Genomic DNA, 21,032 nt, shown 5'->3' on the forward strand with positions numbered 1-21,032 from the left:
AACAGTGAGGATGATACAAATCGACTGCAACAGGATATAGATAGGTGAACAGAATGGGCAGACAGGCTGCAGATGGAATTTAATACAGAGAGGTGTGAGGTGATGCATTTTGGCAGAAGGGTTAGGGAGAGACAATATAGACAAAATGACGGTTCTAAAGAGTGTGCAGGGGGACCTGGGCTTTCATGTGCACAGATCCTTGAATGTGGCAGGACATATAGAGAATTGGCAAAGCATATGGGAGCTTGGGTGTCATAAATAGTGGCATTGAGTACAAAAACAGGGACATTACGCTGAACTTTTATAAAGCTCTAGTAAGGCCCAAACTAGATTAATGCATCTAGGATGCAGAGGAGATTTACCGGCATGGCTCCAGGGATGAGGGATTTTAGCTACAAGGTTAGGTTGCAGAAGCTGGGGTTGCTCATCTTGGAGAAAGGAGACTAAGGGGAGACTTCATAGAGCTGTACAAGATTATGACAGAATTAGATAAGATTTTTAAAGAAAATCTGCTCCCATTAGCTGATGGTACAAAGACTAGGAGACACAGCTTTAAGGTTTGAGCAAGAGATGCGGGGGAATGTCAGGGAAAACCTTTTTTTACACAGCGAGTGGTAATGACCTGGAACACGATGCCTACAAGGGTGGTGGTGGAAGCGGAGACAATCAATGATTTCAAAGGAAATTGCATAGGCACTTGAGGGAAATAAACTTGCAGGGCTATGGGGACGGAGCTGGGAAATGGGACTAACTGGATTGCTCTACAGAGAGCCGCATGGACTTGATGGGATAAATGACTACCTTCTGTGCCACAATGACTCTATGACTCTCTGTTCTCTGGATGCTTTCCAACGCAGCAATGTCCATTTGAAGTTAAAATGCCAAAGCTGAGAATAATATTTTAAAGTTGGTCTTACCAAAAATCAAGGTTCGAATAACAATAGCTATATTTATGTAGAATCATAGAAAGATACAACACATAAAGAGGCCATTCAACCAACATGCCTGTGCCAGGTCTTTGAAAGAGCTATACAATTTTTTCCACTCCCCAGCTCTGCCCCCATAACCTTGAAAATTTTCTTCCTTCAATTATTTATCCAATTCCCTTTGGAAGATATTATTGAATCTGCTTCCACTACCCTTTCAAACAGTGCATTCAAATTATAACAACTCACTTCTTATTTTTTTCATGTCATTCTTTTGCCAATTATCTTAAATCTGTGTCCTCTGGTTACCTAACTATGCCACTTATGCCAGTTTCTTCTCATTTACTTTATGTTCATGATTTTGAACACCTTTATCAAATCTCTTCTTAACCTTCTCTGTTCCAAGGAGAACAACCCCAGCCTCTCTGCCTCGACATGTAACTGAAAGTCATTCATCTCTGGTATCATTCTAGTAAATCTCTTCCGCACTCCTCTAAGGCCTTGACATCCTTTCTAAAGTATGGTGCCCAGAATGAGCCATGATACTCTAACTGGGGACTTATCAGTATTTTATGTAGCTTTAGCATAACTTCCTTGCTTTTGAGCTCTATGCCTGGTACTAAAGCCAAGAATTCCAGATGCGCTTTTAATGGCCTCACTTGTCATAGAATATTACAGTATAGAAGGCGGCCATTCAGCCCGTCATGCCCACGATGGCAGTTTGATTAGAGCTGTTTAAATTAGTTTCACACACTAGCTTTTTCCCATAGCTCTGCAAATTAGTTCTCTTCAAGCATACGTACAATTGCTTTTTGAATTACCTATGGAATGTGATTTAACTACCCTTTCTGATAGTGCATTCCAGATCTTAACAACCCTCTGTATGAAAAAAAAAATTCTCATTTGTTCTCTAGTTCTTCTGCCAATTATTTTAAATCTATGACCTCTGCTTACTGACACACTTGTCAGAGGAAGGTGTCCTGCCACCTTCAAAGACTTGTGTACCTACACCCCTAGATCTCATTGTTCTTTAATACAAAATAAAATATTAAATAAAAAAATGCAGCGTGTACTCAGCAGGTCAAGCAGCGTCATGGAGAGAGAAACAGATGATGTTTCAGGTTCACATGCACTGTTTATTTATCCATACTATATACCATATGCCCTTCTTACTTCGTTCATTTAATTGGTTGATTCTTTTTATAATTAGTAATTTAGAATTATAAATTTAATGTTGCATGTTGATCTCCCATTTCTTTCCATTGGCCTTCAGTTCCTTCATCACCATGCTGGCAGCAAATAAAGATCTGATGATAATGACCTTATTTGCATATTCTAACCCTTGGCTTCACCCATAACATGATCCATTAAAATATTGAAAAAGATGATCATTGATGCATTTCTGTCTTAACTTCAAATCATTCTTGGTTTTTTTTTTCAACTCCCGTTCACCTTATTCAGTGGTCCGGCATCTGCCTGCCGCTACTTCTGGATATATGAGTAATATTTTGAAGTACAAAATATATCCAGACTCTTAATCATTTTCCATCATTCTTCAATCATCCATGTCAATATGAAAATTCAGTCAGCACTGTGACAGAGATCTGAGACTTTTATATTTTAATTTTTCTTTATATGAATTCCGAGCTTGCCAGAATCCTGGTCATTTAAAATTGGTTATAGTACAGTTGCAAGCAGCCACTCTAGATGGAGCATACATATTATCTGGACCAGGACTCTTGCCATCTGTACTTCATGTCTATGGAGATAGGGTGACTCTATTTTTTCTTTCTCAACATCTTTAATTACATCTGAAAATAAGGGCACACAACCATGACTCCAGCTCTAGAAAATGGAAGTTCACTCATCTCAACAAAGAGATGACTCATGGCTTAATCAGGTGATATAAACAAATAATATTGATCACCAAGCTGTATATTTTGTGTGCAATTATACCAGGCCCTTGAAGATCCACCAGATGAATATAGCTGTCTCAGCATTCAATCAAACTCTGGTTTGTCCAATTCAAAGTTATTCTGAGGAAAAGGCCTGGGTAGCTTAAAAGTTTATTTTGATTGATGATATTACAGCCAGACGCTGCTAGATTTTGTTAGTGTACCTGTCTACTTTTTGCTGAGAGTGAAGGTTAATGGAGCACCCCAGGGATGATTCACAAGACACAGTCCAAATTAGGAGTGTTATTTCTCCAATCTATGATCTGTGACAGTTGGTTATAGTTTGAAACAAGAGTTGATCTTGCTTTGATTTAATTCTATATTCCAGTTTGGCCCAGTGATGGCCCTGCACAAATTGTAACAATTAAACTGATTCTTAACCATATTCTCAGCATTTTTCAGTCATCTGTCTCAGCATGAAGATCTGGTCACAATTTACATTCTTTTCTGGAGTTACACTGACTTTCCAACAGATTTCCACAGAAGTCTTTGTATCCAATTCAGGGACACTATAGTAAACACCTTCACTGGCACTTGCATTCGTACATTCCTTCCTCCTCCTGCTTACATAATGTAGTTATTGCCAGTTTTCAAATTGTAAGTCCTTTCTTGTTTCTCCAGAATATTTGGACGGTACAATGAAGGTCTTTCACCACTTTAGTCCGTCTCAACTTCATCTTTAAGTTTTTCCAGCAACAATTCAGCATAAGCCTGAGATTTTCACTTTCCTTATCTGCCATACAATCTGCTCTACTTCTCTTAATACATCATTCTGGGGGAACAGAGCCATAGTATGGTATGTGAAAAGGAGGAGAATTTATGAAGCTTGTGTCTAGTTCACATTTTTGCTTTGCTGAGAACTGGCTACACACAAGGGTGCACAGACTGCTTTTGGAGCATGCTGTGGATGGAGGGCATCAGTGTTGTCATGCAGACCTCCACCTGCCAAGAATGAGGCATATTCATTTCATCATATGAATGTTAATTTTAAACTGTTGGAGTGAAGAAATGACTTGTTAAAGAGATCACCAGACCTTTGACCGGAGGACATTTGCCTACAAAGAGACGATGCTTGTGGAGACCAAGAACTACTCCCTGATCCAATTAACCCAAATGGATTTTGATCACCAGACACTGAAGGTGTAAGGAAGCGCATTCCAGGGACTGCTAACAGGATACAATCCACAGAGACAGGACTGGTTAAACTAGCTGGTCACATGACTAACAGGCTGGTCCAGGCTTTTGAATGAGAAAGGAACAGAGGGAGTTTGCAACTGAAGCTGGAACAAGGAAGCCTCTCTCCTGGCTGTTTCTCTCTTGCTTTCTCCCAAGCCACCGGACCCCCGGAAGACACGTAAACCTCAAGAGAGAAAAGATTCCAACATCGAAACAAGTTGAAGCATGAACTCATGAACTGGGCCCCAACAAATGGCAGGACTTACTGGCAACCAAAGACTCCACGTTAAACTAAAAGGACTGTAATTATAATCCCGAGACTACCTCAAACTTTTCCCCTTTGTTCTTTTCTACTTTTTCTGTCTCTATCTGCGTGTGTGTTTATTGCCTATGCATGCTAGTGTGGTCGCGTCGCATATTCGTAGTGCCTGGTTAAACAGGATTTAATTTTAGAAACACTGTATTTTTAGCTCCCCCTCAGTGAATCCTTGTTCACTGCTCCAATTGTAAGGCAAAGAAATCAGACAGGTTTCCTTAGATTTAACCAAATGTGTAAGTTTATTAATCTTAAACTCTAATCCGGTTAACGACTACAAATATGCAACGCGACCATGCTGGCATACATACGCGATAAACACACACGCAGATAGAGACAGATAAAGTAGAAAAGAATAAAGGGGAAAAGTTTGAGGCAATTTCGGGATTATAATTACAGTCCTTTAAGTTCAATGTGGAGTCTTTCGTTGTCAGTAAGTCCTGCCCTTCGTTGGGGCCCAGTTCATGAGTTCATGCTTCAACTTGTTTCGATATTGGAGTCTTTTCTCTCTTGAGGTTTACTTGTGGGTTCAGTGGCTTGGGAGAAAGCGAGAGAGAGACAGCCAGGAGAGAGGCTTCCTTGTTCCAGCTTCAGTTGCAAACTCCCTCTGTTTCTTTCTCATTCAAAAACCTGGACCAGCCAGTTAGTCATGTGACCAGCTGGTTTAACCAGTCCTAAGAGTCATCTTAGCAGTCTCTGGAATGCACTTCCTTACACCTTCAATGTTTGGTGATCAAAATCCATTTGGGTTAACTGGATCAGGGAATAGTTCTTGGTCTCCACAAGCACCATCTCTTAGTATGCAAATATCCTCCGGTCAAAGGTCTGGTGATCTAACAAGTCATTTCTCCACTCCAGCAACAGTTTAAAATTAATGTTCATATGACGAAATGAATATGCCTCATTCTTGGCAAGTGGGGGTCTGCATGACAGTGTAAACAGCACTGAAGTAATGATCTACGTGCAGCAACAAAGCATTTTTCAAGAACAGGCTGAACACACAGTATAGTTGCAACTTGGGCAGGTGAAATAATGGATCCCAGCAGCTAAAACAGTACATGCAAATGCAAATCCATGAAGGTGAAACTAGATGAGAAAATCTGATTACAAGAGTTGCAATAGGCAGATTCAGCTAGGGGAGGCAGCAGAGGTGAGAATGTGACAATGGGTTCTTGTGATACCTAAGGCTGTCTTATTACAACTGACTTTGTACAGATGAAACTTTTTGTAACTATGTTTCATACATGAACTGTTCAAAAGGTAAAAATCACCCTTTTCCAATTTGAGGAAATGTTGCCTTTGAGTCAGTTCATTTGTTGTTGGCTGTGCTAGTTTCAACAAGCTCACTGGTCCCTTCTCCTGAGCCACAACTCACTATCAACCCATAACTCGGGAAAATAATTATGCTACCATGGATGACATCAAGGGATATCAAAATCAACACAAAAACATACTTTTACAATTATTTTAGGGAAAACAGGGTGGTTAAGAGCAATGTGGGCCCCTTAAAAATTGACAATGTGATATTGTAAATGAAAATAAGGAAATGACAGGCATATTAAATAATTACTTTTCAGAATGTTTATAGTAGAGGAAGAGGATGGCAGGAAACTAATACTAAGTCAAGGACAGGGACTCACCAAAATTAACATAAGCAAACTAACAGTAATGAGGAAAATAATGGCACTAATGAGTTACAAATGCCCAGAACCAGGTAGGGTTTTAAGGGATGTAGGTGAGAACATTGCTGAAGCTCCAAAGTTCTCTCAACTTGGCAACCATTCCTTTAGATTGGAAAATTGCATGTCACTCCACCATTTAAAAAAGGTATGAGGGGGAAACCAGGGAATTATAGACCAGTTAGCCTAACATCTGTTGCCAGGAAATTACTAGAATCTATAATTAACGATGGTGTGATTGAAAACCTTGAAAATTTTGATCAGAGAGAGGCAGCAAGGATTGTAAAGGGCAGGTCATGCCTGATGAACTGGACTGAATTTTTTGAAGAGGTGACTAGAGTAGTGGACAGGGTAATGTTGATGGATATTATTTATGTGGACTTCATGAAGGCATTTGATAAAGTCCCTCATAAGAGATAGTTAGTTAAAGTTGAAGCATATGGAATTGAGGGAAAATTATGGCTTTGGTCAGGAAATAACTGAGCAGTAAGAGACAGAAAGAAGGGATAATGGGCAGGCATGCTAATTGTTAGTTTGGGGTCTGCACAGGGATCTGTGTTGAGGCCTCAATTATTCACTGTATTTATAATGACTCAGATAATGGGACAGAAAGCCACATGTCCAAGTTTGTTGATGACACAAAGATAGGCAGCATTGTAAGCAATGTAGATGGAAGCATAAATTAGAAACAGGTACTATCAAGTGAATGGGTAAAACTGTGGCAAATGGATTTCGATATAATCAAGTGTGAGGCCATCCACTTTCGACCTAAAAAAGGACAGATCACAGTACTTTCTAAATGAGGATGCATTTCTTCACTCATAGGGTTGTGAATCTTTAGAATTCTCTACCCAGAGGGCTGTGGATGCTCAGTTGTTGGGTATGTTCAGGGCTTAAGATAGTCTTTTGGACTCTTGGGGAATCAAGGGATAGGGCGGGCAAGTGGAATTGCGGTCAGGGATCGGTCATGATCTTACTGAATGGCGGAGCGGACTTGAGTGGCCATATGACCTACTCCTGCTCTTATTTCTTATGTTCTTAAATGGGTAAAGCTAGAAGCAGTGGAGGTCCAAAGACACTTGGGGCAGTATGTACATAGATCATTAAAATGTCATGAACAAGTACAAAAAATAATCAAAAAGGCTAATGGAATGCTGACCTTTATATCTAGAGGACTAGAATATATGGGGGTAGAAATCATGCTGCAGCTGTACAAAGCCTGGCTAGACCACACCTGTAGTACTGTGTTCAGTTCTGGAAACGATACCTTAGGAAGAATATACTGGCCTTGGAGGGAGGTAGTGTAGATTTACTAGAATGATCCCTGGAGTCCAAGAGTTAAATTACAAAAAGGGAATACACAAACTTGGACTGTATTTCCTTGAATTTAGAAGATCAAGGGATGATCTGATCAAAGTTTTCAAGATATTAAGGGGAACTGATAGGGAAAAAGAGAAACTATTTCCGTTGTTTTGGGAATTTAGCACTTGGGGGCATAATCAAAATTAGAGCCAGACCTTTCAGGAGTGAAACTGTGAAACACTTCTACACATAGAATGGGAGAAGTTTTGAACCCTCTTCTGCAAAAGGCAGATGATGCTGGGTTAATGGTTAATTTTAAGTCTGAGATTGATAGATTTCTGTTAATCAAAGAGATAAAGGGATATTGGGAAAGGGTGGGTGCAGTAAGGTCGAACAGGCTCGAGTGGCTAAATGGCCTACTCCTGTTCGTATCATAAAGCAGCTTCAAAATGATTATTTTTTCCCCCAATTTACATGCTTACCAGTTTTCTTGCCAGAATATTAAAAGCAATTACTGGGGACCAACCTGTTTATGGCAGGCACTAAATCAGGAAAATTGGACCAGAGGATACACACAAATGCAGCTGCATGCAATAACAAAAGAGTTAGAGTACTTGCGGGATAAGATTTAATGGGCTAGATGGTTGTGGTTGTTGGAGGCCAATCATTTCAGCCCCAGGACATCGCTGCATGAGTTCCTCAGGGTAGTGTCCTAGGCCCAACCATCTTCAGATGCTTCATCGATGACCTTTCCTCCAACATGTCAGAAGTGGGGATGTTCGCTGATGATTACACAGTGTTGAATACCATTTGCAACTCCTCAGATACTGAAGCAGTCCATGCCCACATGCAGTAGGACCTGGTCAACATTCAGGCTTGGGGGCGATTAAGCGGCAAATAACATTTGTGCCACACAAGTGCCAGATAATGACCATCTCCAACAAGAGTAAGTTTAAGTACCTCCCCATGTCATTTAATGGCATTACTATTGTCGAACCACTAACATTAACATCCCGGGAATCACCACGGACTAGAAATTTTACTGAACCATCTGTAAAATACTGTGGCGACAAGAGGAGGTCAGAGGCTGGGTATTCTTCGGTGAGTTATCCACCTCCTGACTCCTCAAAGCCTTTCCACCATCTGCAAGGCACAAGTCAGGAATGTGATGGAATACTCTCCAGTACTCTAGATGACTGCAGTTTCAACAACACTAATGAATCTTGACAACATCCAAGACAAAGCAGCCCCTTTGACTGGCACCCCATCCACCACCTTAAGCATTCACCACCAGTGCACCATTGCTGCATTGTGTGCCATTTACAAGGCACACTGCTGCACCTCACCAAAGTGTCTTTGACAGCACCTCCCAAACCCACATCAGCTACCACCTAGAAGGACAAGGGCAGCAGATGCACGTTCCCCTCAAATTCAGACACAATCCTGACTTGGTGGGTCAAAATCCTGGAACTCCGTTCCTAACAGCACACGGACTGCAGAGGCTCAAGAATGCAGCTCACCACCACCTTCTCAAGGGCAATTGGGGAATAGCAATAAATGCTGGTCTTGCCAGTGACACCCACAAACCATGAATGAATTTTTAAAAATTCAACTGATCAGTAGTATCACAAACAAAATCACTGGCATTGATGTGTTTCATATAAAACTGAAGGACCATTAGTCCAAACCACTCCTGATTAATATTTATTTCGATGAGCAATGGCACAGTAAATTGAAACTGCAGCTGACTGCAACATCCACATGAATACAATATTGATCAGTGTGACTGAAATAAGAATTCACTTGGCTGACTGTTCTAAGCACGATTCATAGAACATCAATTGTCAAGCTTTTTCACAGTACCACTCCTCAACCTAAAGGCCTGCTCAGGTCGGGAAAAAGAACCTGACCCGAATCCGACTGCACCACAGCAGACCTGAGCCTGACCCAGCCTGAGTCCCTCCGATTTTGCCCCGAGCCCGACTCGACCCTGACCATCCCTTTACTTACCTTCCTGACACCATCAGAGTGACGTCACTCGCTCACTGCGCAGACTCAGTTTCATCCTGGACTCCCAGCTCAGGTAAGTTTTTTTAATTTCAATACTTGCCACCAGAGCACTTACCTTGTGTGTCCGGCCCAACCCGAGCCCGGAAGCCTGACCCAGAAGAGGGGCCTGAACCGACCTGACCCAGACACATGTCATCGGGTTCGGGCTGGGTAGCAGGCCTTTACCTCAACCTATGCAAATTAAAATGATACACAGTGATATTAGTTTTTAGAACCAACATATGAATATCATGGCACAAAAATAACACCAACCTAACAGAACTCAGCTCTGCCTTCTGCTGAGCAGCATCGTCACTGGCTTGCAAGAATTTTTGAGACTGACACTTAGTCTTTTCCTCAAGTGCTGATATATCTTCCTTTTGTGTTGTTACTTTCTTTCTGAGGGTGAAGCATTCATCATCAAGCTGCACAAAAATAAAAACAAAAAATACACCATAACAACCTGCACTTATATAGCCTTTTCAATGTAAAAAAAATACCACAAGGCATCTCAGAGGCACAAAAAGACAGAGGAATAGAGAGCTTTGGAGGTCAGTGAATTGCGGGTCTGGATAACGTTACGAAGATAGAGAGGGGCAAGGCTATGAAGGGATTTAAATATTGCTGGAGTCTGAAATTTGGGGCACTGGGATGCATTGTAGGTCAACAAGAACAAGGGCGATTGATGAGCAGATCATGATGCAGGCATCTGAGTTTTCAATGAGCTGAAGTTTACGGAGCACAGAGGGTGGGTGCCATCCAGAGGAGCATTCGAATAGTTGAGTATGGAGGTAATAAAGGCTTGGATCAGTGTTTCAACAGCTGATGGGTGAAGATTTGAGCTGAGGTAAGCAATGTTATGGAGGTGTAAGTAGGTGATCTTTGGAAACTCAGGTCAGGGCCAAAAGGATTGCCAAGAACCAAACAATGCAGCCTAAGACAAAGGATGTAGAGAGGTTGAATCAGGTAAGCAAGGGATAATGAATTATGGTCACAGACACTAAGGATGTTATTTGATCCTTTGGTTTGGGTCGTTTTGGTGCTATGGCAGGATAAGAAACTTGATTAGAGAGATTCAAACAAGGGGAGAAAAATGGGACTTTGGAGAAGAAAGGTCGGCTGGAGATGGGGCTGCAGTTTGTGAGGACAGAGGAGTCGAGTTTTTTTTTGAGGAAGGAGGAAATGTTGGCAATTTTGAAAAGGAGAAAGACAGTACCCGAGGAGAGGGAACCATTTACGATGTCAGCTAGCATGGGGGTGGTAAAGGAATTTGGGTGATAAATAGTAGTAGAAATGGGAGGCAGGGAGCAGGGGGTGGGTCTCATGGACGAGATGAGCTTGCAGAGGGCATGAAGAGAGATAGGAGAGAAACTAGGAAGATATGACTTCAGATTAAGCGCATGGGGAGCCTGAAGGCTTAGTGACAAAGCTATCCAAGAAACTTTTGCACTTGTTGGAGGGGGAAGGGGAGAGGGGTTTAATGAGCCGTTTGGTAGTGGAAGAAGGCAGAGGTTCTTGTTCTCCATGATGATCCTGGTGTAGTGCACACTTTTCATTAGAGGAAAGTGATGGAGGAAGACAATGGGTTAGCTACGGCTGACTGAGCTGATGTCTGCAAATTGCATTGATCTGTGTTGATCAGATCTCCCTGGCAGAGTGCTGAAGTCATTAAGTCACTAACGACATCAAGGCGGGGCCATCGAAACGGATGGAGTTTGTATGTGACAAGGACAGTATAAATATCAGCTTGGCTTTGGGTTCGGGGCCAAAGATCTGCAGATGGACACAGGAAGTGAACGGTGCCTAGTCAGCCAGTTCAGACCTACATCACTGACTGAGTGACTACCTGGGAGCGGTTGTAAATTTACATTCTAGGAAAGAAAATAAAGCTAGCTAGAAACAGGAACTCGTGAGGGGAATTTATGGGTAACTGTAAATTTTGAATTAATGTTGAATAGGTACTACTGTGAGTTAACCACAGTCAGTGTGTTGAGTAGTTCTTTGTTTTGTTCGGATGCCTATTCACCATAATTCTAGGGTCATGAACTTAGTGTGGGAGAGTGAGAACAAAAATAGACATTGGATCCAAAGTTCCCTTCAGTGATGTCCAATGGCGCTTAATATGCTTCAGCCAGATCTGTTACTAGATTTCTAAACCTGTTGTACACTAGATACCTGCAAGTTTGTGTCCTTGCGCTTGAGGAAAGATGGAGTCTGTATGTGAGCTTCAGCTCATCTGCTGCTGAAACCTTCATGCATGCCTTTGACTTGACTATTTCAACGCACTTCTGGCTGGCCTCCCACATTCTACCCTCTGTAAACTTGAAGTCATCCAAAACTCTGCTGCCTGTGTCCTAACTCGTACCAAGTCCAGTTCACTCATTATCCCTTTGCTTGACGACCTACACTGGCTCCCGGTTAAGCAATGGCATGATTTTAAAGTTCTCATCCTTGTTTTCAAATCCCTCCATGGCCTGGCCCCTTCGTATCTCTGCAATCTCCTCCGGCCCCAGAACCTCCAAGATAGCTGTACTCCTCCAATTCTGGCCTCTTCAGCATCCATGATTTTAATCGTTCTATCATTGGTGACCATACATTCAACTGTCAAGGTCCTAAAGCTCTGGATTTTCCTCCCCATACCATTCCAACTCTCTTTCCTCCTTTAAGATGCTCCTTAAAACCTAGCTTTTTGACCAAGGTCATCTGCCCTAAAATGTCCTAATGCGGCTTGGTGTCAAATTTTATTCATAACACTCCTGTGAAGTGACATGGGACATTTCGTTACATTAAAAACGCTATACAAATACAAGTAGTAGTTTCTGAACACGCTACTTTCCATTATTGCCAAAATGTTGTGTACAATTATATAGGATATTTAGTGGTCTAAGTCTCAGATTCTAATCAATCCCAACTGGTGGTACCTGGCAGATAGTAGGTAGAGAGAACTAAGTCCCTATTGATGCGACGCAACAGTTTTAATTTAGACCTTTTGTAGCAGATGCCCTCTGGCTGTTCCACATTTATGCTCTAAGAAAACCATTGCAAAGTACAAAGTACATAGGAAAAATATTTAAATAAAAACTGAAATATCTATCCAGTGGTACTAAAACACCCTATGCAGATGGATAAATTCATTATGTATCATATATATAAAAAACAATTATCTTTCAGTGGCATCTGTGATCATTATGTTTTGCTGAGACAATATTAGTTAATTTCAACCAGAACTATGCTGTATTCAGATGAAATGAAAAAATATGCTGTCTCTCATCCATATGCAATCATTAAGATTGTTTGCCATAAGATACTTACTTCACGCGTTTTAGTTTCTAACTGTGATATCTTCTGTTCCATCTGTTTTGTGTTACGATCAGCTGTTTCAAGGATGCCCTAGTAAGGAAATACATTTTAAATACTTACAATTTGGCACAACTTTAGGAAATCAACCTTTTAATTATTCTATTTCAGAAAAAAAATAATTGAAATCTCATCAGTCATCGAAAACTAAGGACGCCTAACAGATATCTCCAATTTATTTTAAAATGGTTGTATTTTTAATAAGTTTTTGGTAACAACTTCTGTGCACATCAAGGGGGCAGGATGGTAGGTATGGCACATGACGCCCTCTCTACTTTGCCTCAATAATATACCTCAGCCTCAAAACTGCATTGATATGACATTCCTATTTTTCATGCTGGGCATTCTATGATCTCTCAGGAGAGAGACTGCCAATCATTGCTAAATTAGGGGAAAATTATCTAAGGGCTCATGTTCACTAAGGAAATGATATCACCCTTAAAGCCAGGATATTTTCATTCCATTACTCTAGGTCAGATTTCAACCCAGTGTCTATTTTACTGCAAAATCCAGTCATTATGCCAATGGGGAATGCTCACTCCTAATGTGCAGTAGCGTTTGAGCTCCTGGAGCATCAGATATGGCCCAGAATATGTGAGGGGCAGGATGGGGGTGGAGCAGAATGATTTCGGCAACACCGACAATAAGAACTTAATTTTCCAGTGGCCCTGCTCACAACATGCCTGACATTATTTTGAAGTTTAAGATCAAAAGACATCAAGTGGAAGCGTTTAATTCAATTTAAAAAAATACTATGAGACATGGATAAAACATATAAATGGCCCGTTCAAAATAAAATGGAAAATGTGACAAGATACATTCAGTGAAACAAATTGACTATAAATAGGTGCAACCAACCAGACACACAAAAAATTTCTATTGACACTATGTGAGGATAGGTCCCTCTAGTGGCAGTAAATGTTTGTCAATTAAACAGCTTTAAAAACGAGTGAAATGATCATGCATTATTAGAATTTAAATAATTAAAATGTTGAAGTATTAAATAAGGTTGCTTCACATCGTCACTTTCTGCTTTATTTAATTAAATACCTTCATTCTCTCTCTCAAACTCTCTTTCTCGGCTGCCATTCTCTTCAAATCTGCTTTAGCTTCGTCCCTTTCTTCTTCCATACGCATTTGACATATTGGTGAGATTAGCACTTCCTTTTTTAATTTGTTCAACTCATCTTGATTCTGCAAGTAAATCCCATTTAAGGCAAGCAGGAAAAAAAATGAAGTTTTGCAATAGACTCCAAATTATTTAATAAAAGCAAAATATTGCGGCTGCTGGAAATCTGAAATAAAAACAAGAAATGCTGGAACCACTCAGCAGGTCTGGCAGCATCTGTGGAAAGAGAAGCAGAGTTAACGTTTCGGGTCAGTGACCCTTCATCGGAACTGACAAATATTAGAAAAGTCACAAGTTATAAGCAAGTGAGGTGGGAGTGGGGCAAGAGATAACAAAGGAGGTCTAGATTGGACCAGGCCACATAGCTGACCAAAAGGTCACGGAGCAAAGGCAAACAATATGTTAATGGTGTGTTGAAAGACAAAGCATTAGTACAGATTAGCTGTTAATACACTGAATATTGAACAGCAGCAAGTGCAAACCTGAAAAAAAAAGTGGGGAAGCAAACTGAACAAACTAAGATGAAATGAACTAAATGCAAAAAAAAAAAGGTTGTAAAAAATGTAAAAAAGAATGGAAAAAAAAGGAAGAAAAAATAACTAAAAATGAAAGTAAAATGGGGGGCTGTCATGCTCTGAAATTATTGAACTCAATGTTCAGTCCGGCAGGCTGTAGTGTGCCTAATCGGTAGATGAGATGCTGTTCCTCGAGCTTGCGTCGATGTTCACTGGAACACTGCAGCAATCCCAGGACAGAGATGTGAGCATGAGAGCAGGGGGGAGTGTTGAAATGGCAAGCATCCGGAAGCTCAGGGTCCTGCTTGCGGATTGAGCGGAGATGTTCCGCAAAGCGGTCACCCAGTCTGCGCTTGGTCTCCCCAATGTAGAGGAGACCACACTGTGAGCAGCGAATACAGTATACTACATTGAAAGAAGTACAAGTAAATCGCTGCTTCACCTGAAAGGAGTGTTTGGGGCCTGGGATAGCGAGGAGAGAGGAGGTAAATGGGCAGGTATTACACCTCCTGCGATTGCAGGGCAAGGTGCCATGGGACGGGGACGAGGTGGTGGGGGTAATGGAGGAGTGGACCAGGGTGTCGCGGAGGGAACGATCCCTTCGGAATGCACCAGGGGAAGGGAGGGGAAGATGCGACTGGTAGTGGCATCACGCTGGAGGTGGCGGAAATGGCGGAGGATGATCCTTTGGATATGGAGGCTGGTGGGGTGAAAAGTGAGGACAAGGGGAACCCTGTCACGGTTCTGGGAGGGAGGGGAAGGCGTGAGGGTAGAGGTGCGGGGAATGGGCCGGACACGGTTGAGGGCCCTGTCAACCACAGTGGGGGGAAATCCTCGGTTGAGGAAAAAGGAGGTCATATCAGATTTAAAATGGGAAAGACGCTGCGATGTGGCAGGGGGGAGGGGTGGGGGTGGTGCAGAGCAAAGAGCAGGAGAAGGATGGATGGAAATAGCAACAGGAGCATCACTGCATTGGCCGGGAATCGAACCCTGGTCTCCCGCGTGGCAGGCGAGAATTCTACCACTGAACCACCAATACAATCAAAAGTTCATTCATAGGTTAGCACAATAACTAATAAACTTGAGGTCATCCAAAACTCTGCTACCCGCATCTTAACCAAGTTCCAATCACCTATCACACCTGTGCTCACTGATCTACATTGTCTTCCAGTGAAGCAACATTTTGATTTTAAAATTCTCATCCTGGTTTTCATTTCCTTCCATGGCCTCGCCCCTCCCTATCTCAGTTATCTCCTCCAGCCCTACAACCCTCTGAGATATCTGCGCTCCTGTAACTCTGGCCTCTTGACCACCCCTGATTTTAATTGCTCCACCATTGGTGGCCGTGCCTTCATTTCCTTAAGTCCTAAACTCTGAAATATGCTCCCTAAACCTCTCTGCCTCGCTTTGGCCTCGAACACACTCAATAAAACCTAACTCTTTGACTAAGCTTTTGGTCATCTGACTTAATATCGCCTTAGGTGGCTCTGTCATATTTTGTTTTATAATACTCCAGTGAAGCGCCTTGGAATGTGTTATTATGTTAAAGGTGCTATATAAATATTAAGTTGTTGTTGTTCTTGATAGTCACTTAGGTATTAATAGTACAATGCTATGCACTGGATTACTGATGCATGTTGGATGCAAGTAATCCTCAGAAAGTCGAGGCGTAAGACATGCTGAGCACCCACTGCACACCATAATCAGCTGAGGGCCTGCACACCAGGCACAGGCTAGGTTCATTAAGGGCTTTCAAAATTATGCAAATTGTGGCACTATAACATGTTCACACTGGCAAGTGTTGCAGATGCTAAATGCCCATCTTAAACTGGCACTACACAGTAGGCCAGTTCATCCATGTTGAGTTCCCATTCTTAAAGGTTGCTACCCGAATGTCAACTCAGTGCTAAAACAAATTCAGACCTTCTTAAACATGCATCTTGCTTCCCATCTGTGGGTGTTTGTCAACAGAACTTAATTGTGGGCAGTCAAAATAGGTGTTCACTGGACAGCCTTATCTAATTGCGGTTTCTGGAAGAGGAAAGGAAGCATTGGATCACTAGATAATTAAGGGTGTGGGGGAGACATTTGAACCATCTCAGTTCATTCTTCCAAACGAACCCTAAAGTTTCACCATTGCAATTGGTCACAGTGCTTTTGCCAATACTATTTTATTTGGATGTCTAGGAGTAAGCTAGGCTGTGAGTTGAAATTCTATCATGGTAAGTTGTGAAACTGAATTTAATGCATCTGGTAAATTATGGGATAGCACCAAGAAAACTGAACAAAGTTGCCAGAGTGTTCCAAAAACCTAATTGGTTCAGGAAAGGAAACCTGCCACCTGTACCTAGTTTGGACTGGCTGAAGTTATAACCAGTGCAAAGGGCGGCACAGTGGTTAGCACCGCAGCCTCACAGCTCCAGGGACCCGGGTTCAATTCCGGGTACTGCCTGTGTGGAGTTTGCAAGTTCTCCCTGTGTCTGCGTGGGTTTCCCCCGGGTGCTCCGGTTTCCTCCCACATGCCAAAGACTAGCAGGTTGATAGGTAAATTGGACATTATAAATTGCCCCTAGTATAGGTAGGTGGTAGAGAAATATAGGGACAGGTGGGGATGTGGTAGGAATATGGAATTAGTGTAGGATTAGTATAAATGGGTGGTTGATGGTCGGCACAGACTTGGTGGGCTGAAGGGTCTGTTTCAGTGCTGTATCTCTAAAACTAAAAGGTTTTGAGCATTGCTGGCCAGGCCAGCATTTGTTGCCCATCCCTATTTGCCCTTGAGAGGGTGGTGGTGAGCTGCCTTCTTAAACTAAAGGCCTGCTACCCGACCCGAACCTGATGGGACCCGACGCCATGTGTCAGGGTTGGGCCTTCGGGCTCGGGTCAGACACACAAAGTAAGTATTGCTGGTAAGTGTCCATGTTTGGACCAAGGTTGTAAGGAGGTCAGAAACTGAGTGGCCCTCACGGAACCCAAAATGAACATCAGTGAGCAAGTTATTGCTGAGCAAGTACTGCTTGATAGCACTGTTGATGACCCATTCCATCACTTTGCTGATGATCAGGAATAGACTGGTAACTGGCCGGGTTGGATTTGTCTTGCTTTTTGAGAACAGGACATACCTGAGCAATTTCCACATTACCAAGCTGATGCCAGCTTGGCTAGGGGCCTGGCCAGTTCTGCAGCACAAGTCTTCGTACTATTGCCAGAATGTTGTCAGGGCCCATATCCTCATTGTGAATCTCTCTCATTGTGAAGCTTTACCAAGCTGATAGTGAAGAGCTCTAAGATGCATTGTAAGCATTATTGCACAATTCGGCAACAAATCCCCTTCTGAACACCAACAAGTTCTTCCTCACTTGTCCCAAAATTGCTCTACAGGTGACAGAGCTTTCAACCACCTCCATCCATACTACTTGAGGCCTGCTCTTGACTGGAGAATGAGTCCACAAAGGTCCACCATTTTGTGTTTCATCGAATGAAGTAGTCCTAACTAATGCCCTTGTTGGCCATTTTGGCTCTCCATGTAGAACAGCTTTAAGGTTGACCAGCTACCCTTTGACTTCAGTGTGCTTCTAACATGTTCTGTGCTGCTCAGTGGAACACCACAAAGTTACATTAATGGGCTGACTTTGAACTTCATGTACTTCAAGGTGTGGGGCAGCATCCGAAGAACATTGCTCCAGTTGATATTGTGCTGGCGGACCGGGAGTTAATACAGGTCAATGAGCACAGCAGTTATGGGTGAGAGGAGCTGTCTCTGGTATTATGGGCGATCTTCTTGAAAAATAATTAAAAACAATTATATCTTTTGGTTCTATAACCCGCAGCTCATAATGGGTATGATGACATATACATACAACAAGCAATGACATTCTATCCAAGGCTTTTGCAAGGTGAATGCATGGAGGATGCAACTGAAGCAAAAATTTCAGGTGAAGGGCGGGGTATCAAAAGCATGGCAGAACCTCATGGAGCACTGACAATAAGCTATTAAAGCACAGGTGTTGCAGAAATCACTAGAGAGGGACAGGCCTACTTGGTACAGTGGAAGGCGTGTGTGGTTTCTATTATTTGGGCTGATTTGGAAAGGCCATTGTCCAGTTGAGTGGGATCTAGTAGTACTCACTGCCTTAGTTAGCTTCCGCTCTTTCCCTTTGGGGCGCTGCAGTGCTTGGTGACAAATAGTATCTCTCCACTTCCACTGTCAATTTGATTGATTGGTAACTATCTTATATTGATGGCCTCAAATTTTTTTTCTCTTCCCTTCAATTGGGAACACTCTTTCTGTATCTACTCTGTCAAAGGGATACCCCTCAGCTTTCTCTTTTCAAGAGGAAAGAAACCTAGCCGTCGAGATCCTCTCCTGATAGGTATACCCCTGCGCCAGTACTGGTATCAACCTTGTAAAATCATTTTTGCACCTTCTCCAGTGCATCTATATTGAATATATGGCTGCTAAATTTGCTGATGACACAAAGGAGAGTAAGTTGCAAAGAGGACATAGAGTCTGCAAAGAGATATAGACAGGTTAAATGACAGATAGAAATGACAGTTAGAGAGGTGAAGTGCTTCACCTGTGAGATGTGGGAAGTCCGTGATGCTTCCAGCGTTCCCGGCGACAACATCTGCAGGAAGTGTACCCAGTTGCAGCTCCTCACAGACCGCATGGATCGGCAACTGGATGCACTTAGGAACGTCATAGACAGGAGTTTTAGAGAAGTGGTTACACCCAAAGTGCAGGCAGATAGATGGGTGACCGCTAGAAGGGGCAGGCAGTCAGTGCAGGAATTCCCTGTGGCTATCCCCCTCTCCAACAAGTATACCGTTTTGGATACTGTTGGGGGGGGGATGGCCTATCAGGAGAAAACAGCAGCAGCCAGAGCAGTGGCATCACGGTTGGCACTGCTGTTCATCAGGGAGGGACAAAGCGCAGAAGAGCAATAGTTATAGGGGACTCTATAGTCAGGGGCACAGATAGGCGCTTCTGTGGACGTGAAAGAGACTCAGGAAGGTATGTTGCCTCCCTGGTGCCAGGGTCAAGGATGTCTCTGAACGGACAGAGGGCATTCTGAAGGGGGAGGGTGAACAGCCAGAGGCTGTGGTACACATCGGTACCAATGACATAGGCAGGAAGAGTGATGAGGTCCTGCAGGGGGAATTTACGGAGTTAGGTAGTAAGTTAAAAAACAGGACCTCTAGGGTTGTAATCTCTGGATTACTCCCTGTGCCACGTGCCAGTGAGGCTAGAAATAGGAAGATAGTGCAGCTAAACACGTGGCTGAGCAACTGGTGTAGAAGGGAGGGTTTCAGATATCTGGATCATTGGGCTCTCTTCAGGGACAGATGGGACCTGTACAAGAAGGACGGGTTGCATCAAAACTGGAAGGGCACTAATATCCTGGCTGCAAGGTTTGCTAGCGTCACTCGGGAGGGTTTAAACTAGTGTGGCAGGGGGGTGAGAACCAGAGCAGTAGGACAGCTAGTGAAGTAAATGAGGAGGACATAGTAAATAAGGCCAGTAGGACTAAGATGAAGAGCAGGCAGGGAGATGTTGCTGAACACAGCGGGACTGGTGGTCTGAAGTGCATTCGTTTCAATGCGAGAAGTATAACAGGTAAGGCAGATGAACTTAGAGCTTGGATTAGTACTTGAAAATATGATGTTGTTGCTATTACAGAGACTCGGTTCAGGGAAGGGCAGGATTGGCAGCTAAATGTTCCAGGCTTTAGAAGCTTCAGGCGGGATAGAGGGGGATGTAAAAGGGGTGGGGGAGTTGCATTACTGGTTAAGGAGAATATCACAGCCGTACTGCGGGAGGACAACTCAGAGGGGTCATGCAGCGAGGCAATATGGGTGGAGCTCAGGAATAGGAAGGGTGCAGTTACGATGTTGGGGGTTTACTACAGGCCTCCCAAAAGCCAGCGGGAGGTAGAGGAGCAGATTTTGGAAAGATGTAAAGGTAACAAGGGTTGCAGTGGTGGGTGATTTTAACTTCCCCAATATTGACTGGGACTCACTTAGTGCTAGGGGCTTGGATGGGGCAGAATTTGTGATGAGCATCCAGGAGGGCTTCTTCAAACAATATGTAGATAGCCCAACTAGGGATGGGGCCATTCTGGACCTGGTATTGGGGAATGAGCCCGGCCAGGTGGTCCAAGTTTCAGTGGGGGAGCATTTCGGGAGCAGTGACCATAATTCCATAAGTTTTAAGGTACTTGTGGATAAGGATAAGAGTAGTCCTCGGGTGAAGGTGCTAAATTGGGGGAAGGCTAATTATAACAATATTAGGCAGGAACTGAAGAATTTAGATTGGGGGAAGGCTGTTTGAGAGTAAATCAACATCTGACATGTGGGAGTCTTTCAAACGTCAGCTGATTAGAATCCAGGACCAGCATGTTCCTGTGAGGAAGAAAGACAAGTTTGGCAAGTTTCGGGAAGCTTGGATAACACGGGATATTGTGAGCCTAGTCAAAAAGAAAAAGGAAGCATTTGTAAGGGCTGGAAGGCTAGGAACAGATGAAGCACTTGAGGAATATAAAGACAGTAGGAAGGAACTTAAGCAAGGAGTTAGGAGGGCTAAAAGGGGTCATGAAAAGTCATTGGCAAACAGGATTAAGGAAAATCC

General features: G+C 42.9%; 1 protein-coding gene and 1 non-coding gene across 5 annotated transcripts in view; both read right to left on the bottom strand.

Annotated features, from left to right (window-relative positions):
• cep135 (centrosomal protein 135) overlaps nt 1-21,032 on the bottom strand; it is a 213,324-nt gene that overhangs the window by 51,425 nt on the left and 140,867 nt on the right. For all 4 annotated transcript variants that reach the window (XM_068035035.1, XM_068035028.1, XM_068035029.1 and 1 more), the window contains 3 exons: nt 13,811-13,954; nt 12,716-12,793; nt 9,677-9,828 (listed from right to left, as the gene is read on the bottom strand). In XM_068035035.1, the coding sequence (XP_067891136.1) occupies nt 9,677-9,828; nt 12,716-12,793; nt 13,811-13,954 (374 nt within the window). The remainder of the gene's footprint in view (nt 1-9,676; nt 9,829-12,715; nt 12,794-13,810; nt 13,955-21,032) is intronic.
• On the bottom strand, nt 15,373-15,443 carry trnag-gcc (transfer RNA glycine (anticodon GCC)). The gene has a single exon. It is a non-coding gene; the product is annotated as a tRNA-Gly (tRNA).

The sequence above is a fragment of the Heterodontus francisci genome, chromosome 1, assembly GCF_036365525.1.
Source record: "Heterodontus francisci isolate sHetFra1 chromosome 1, sHetFra1.hap1, whole genome shotgun sequence".
NCBI lineage: Eukaryota > Metazoa > Chordata > Chondrichthyes > Heterodontiformes > Heterodontidae > Heterodontus > Heterodontus francisci.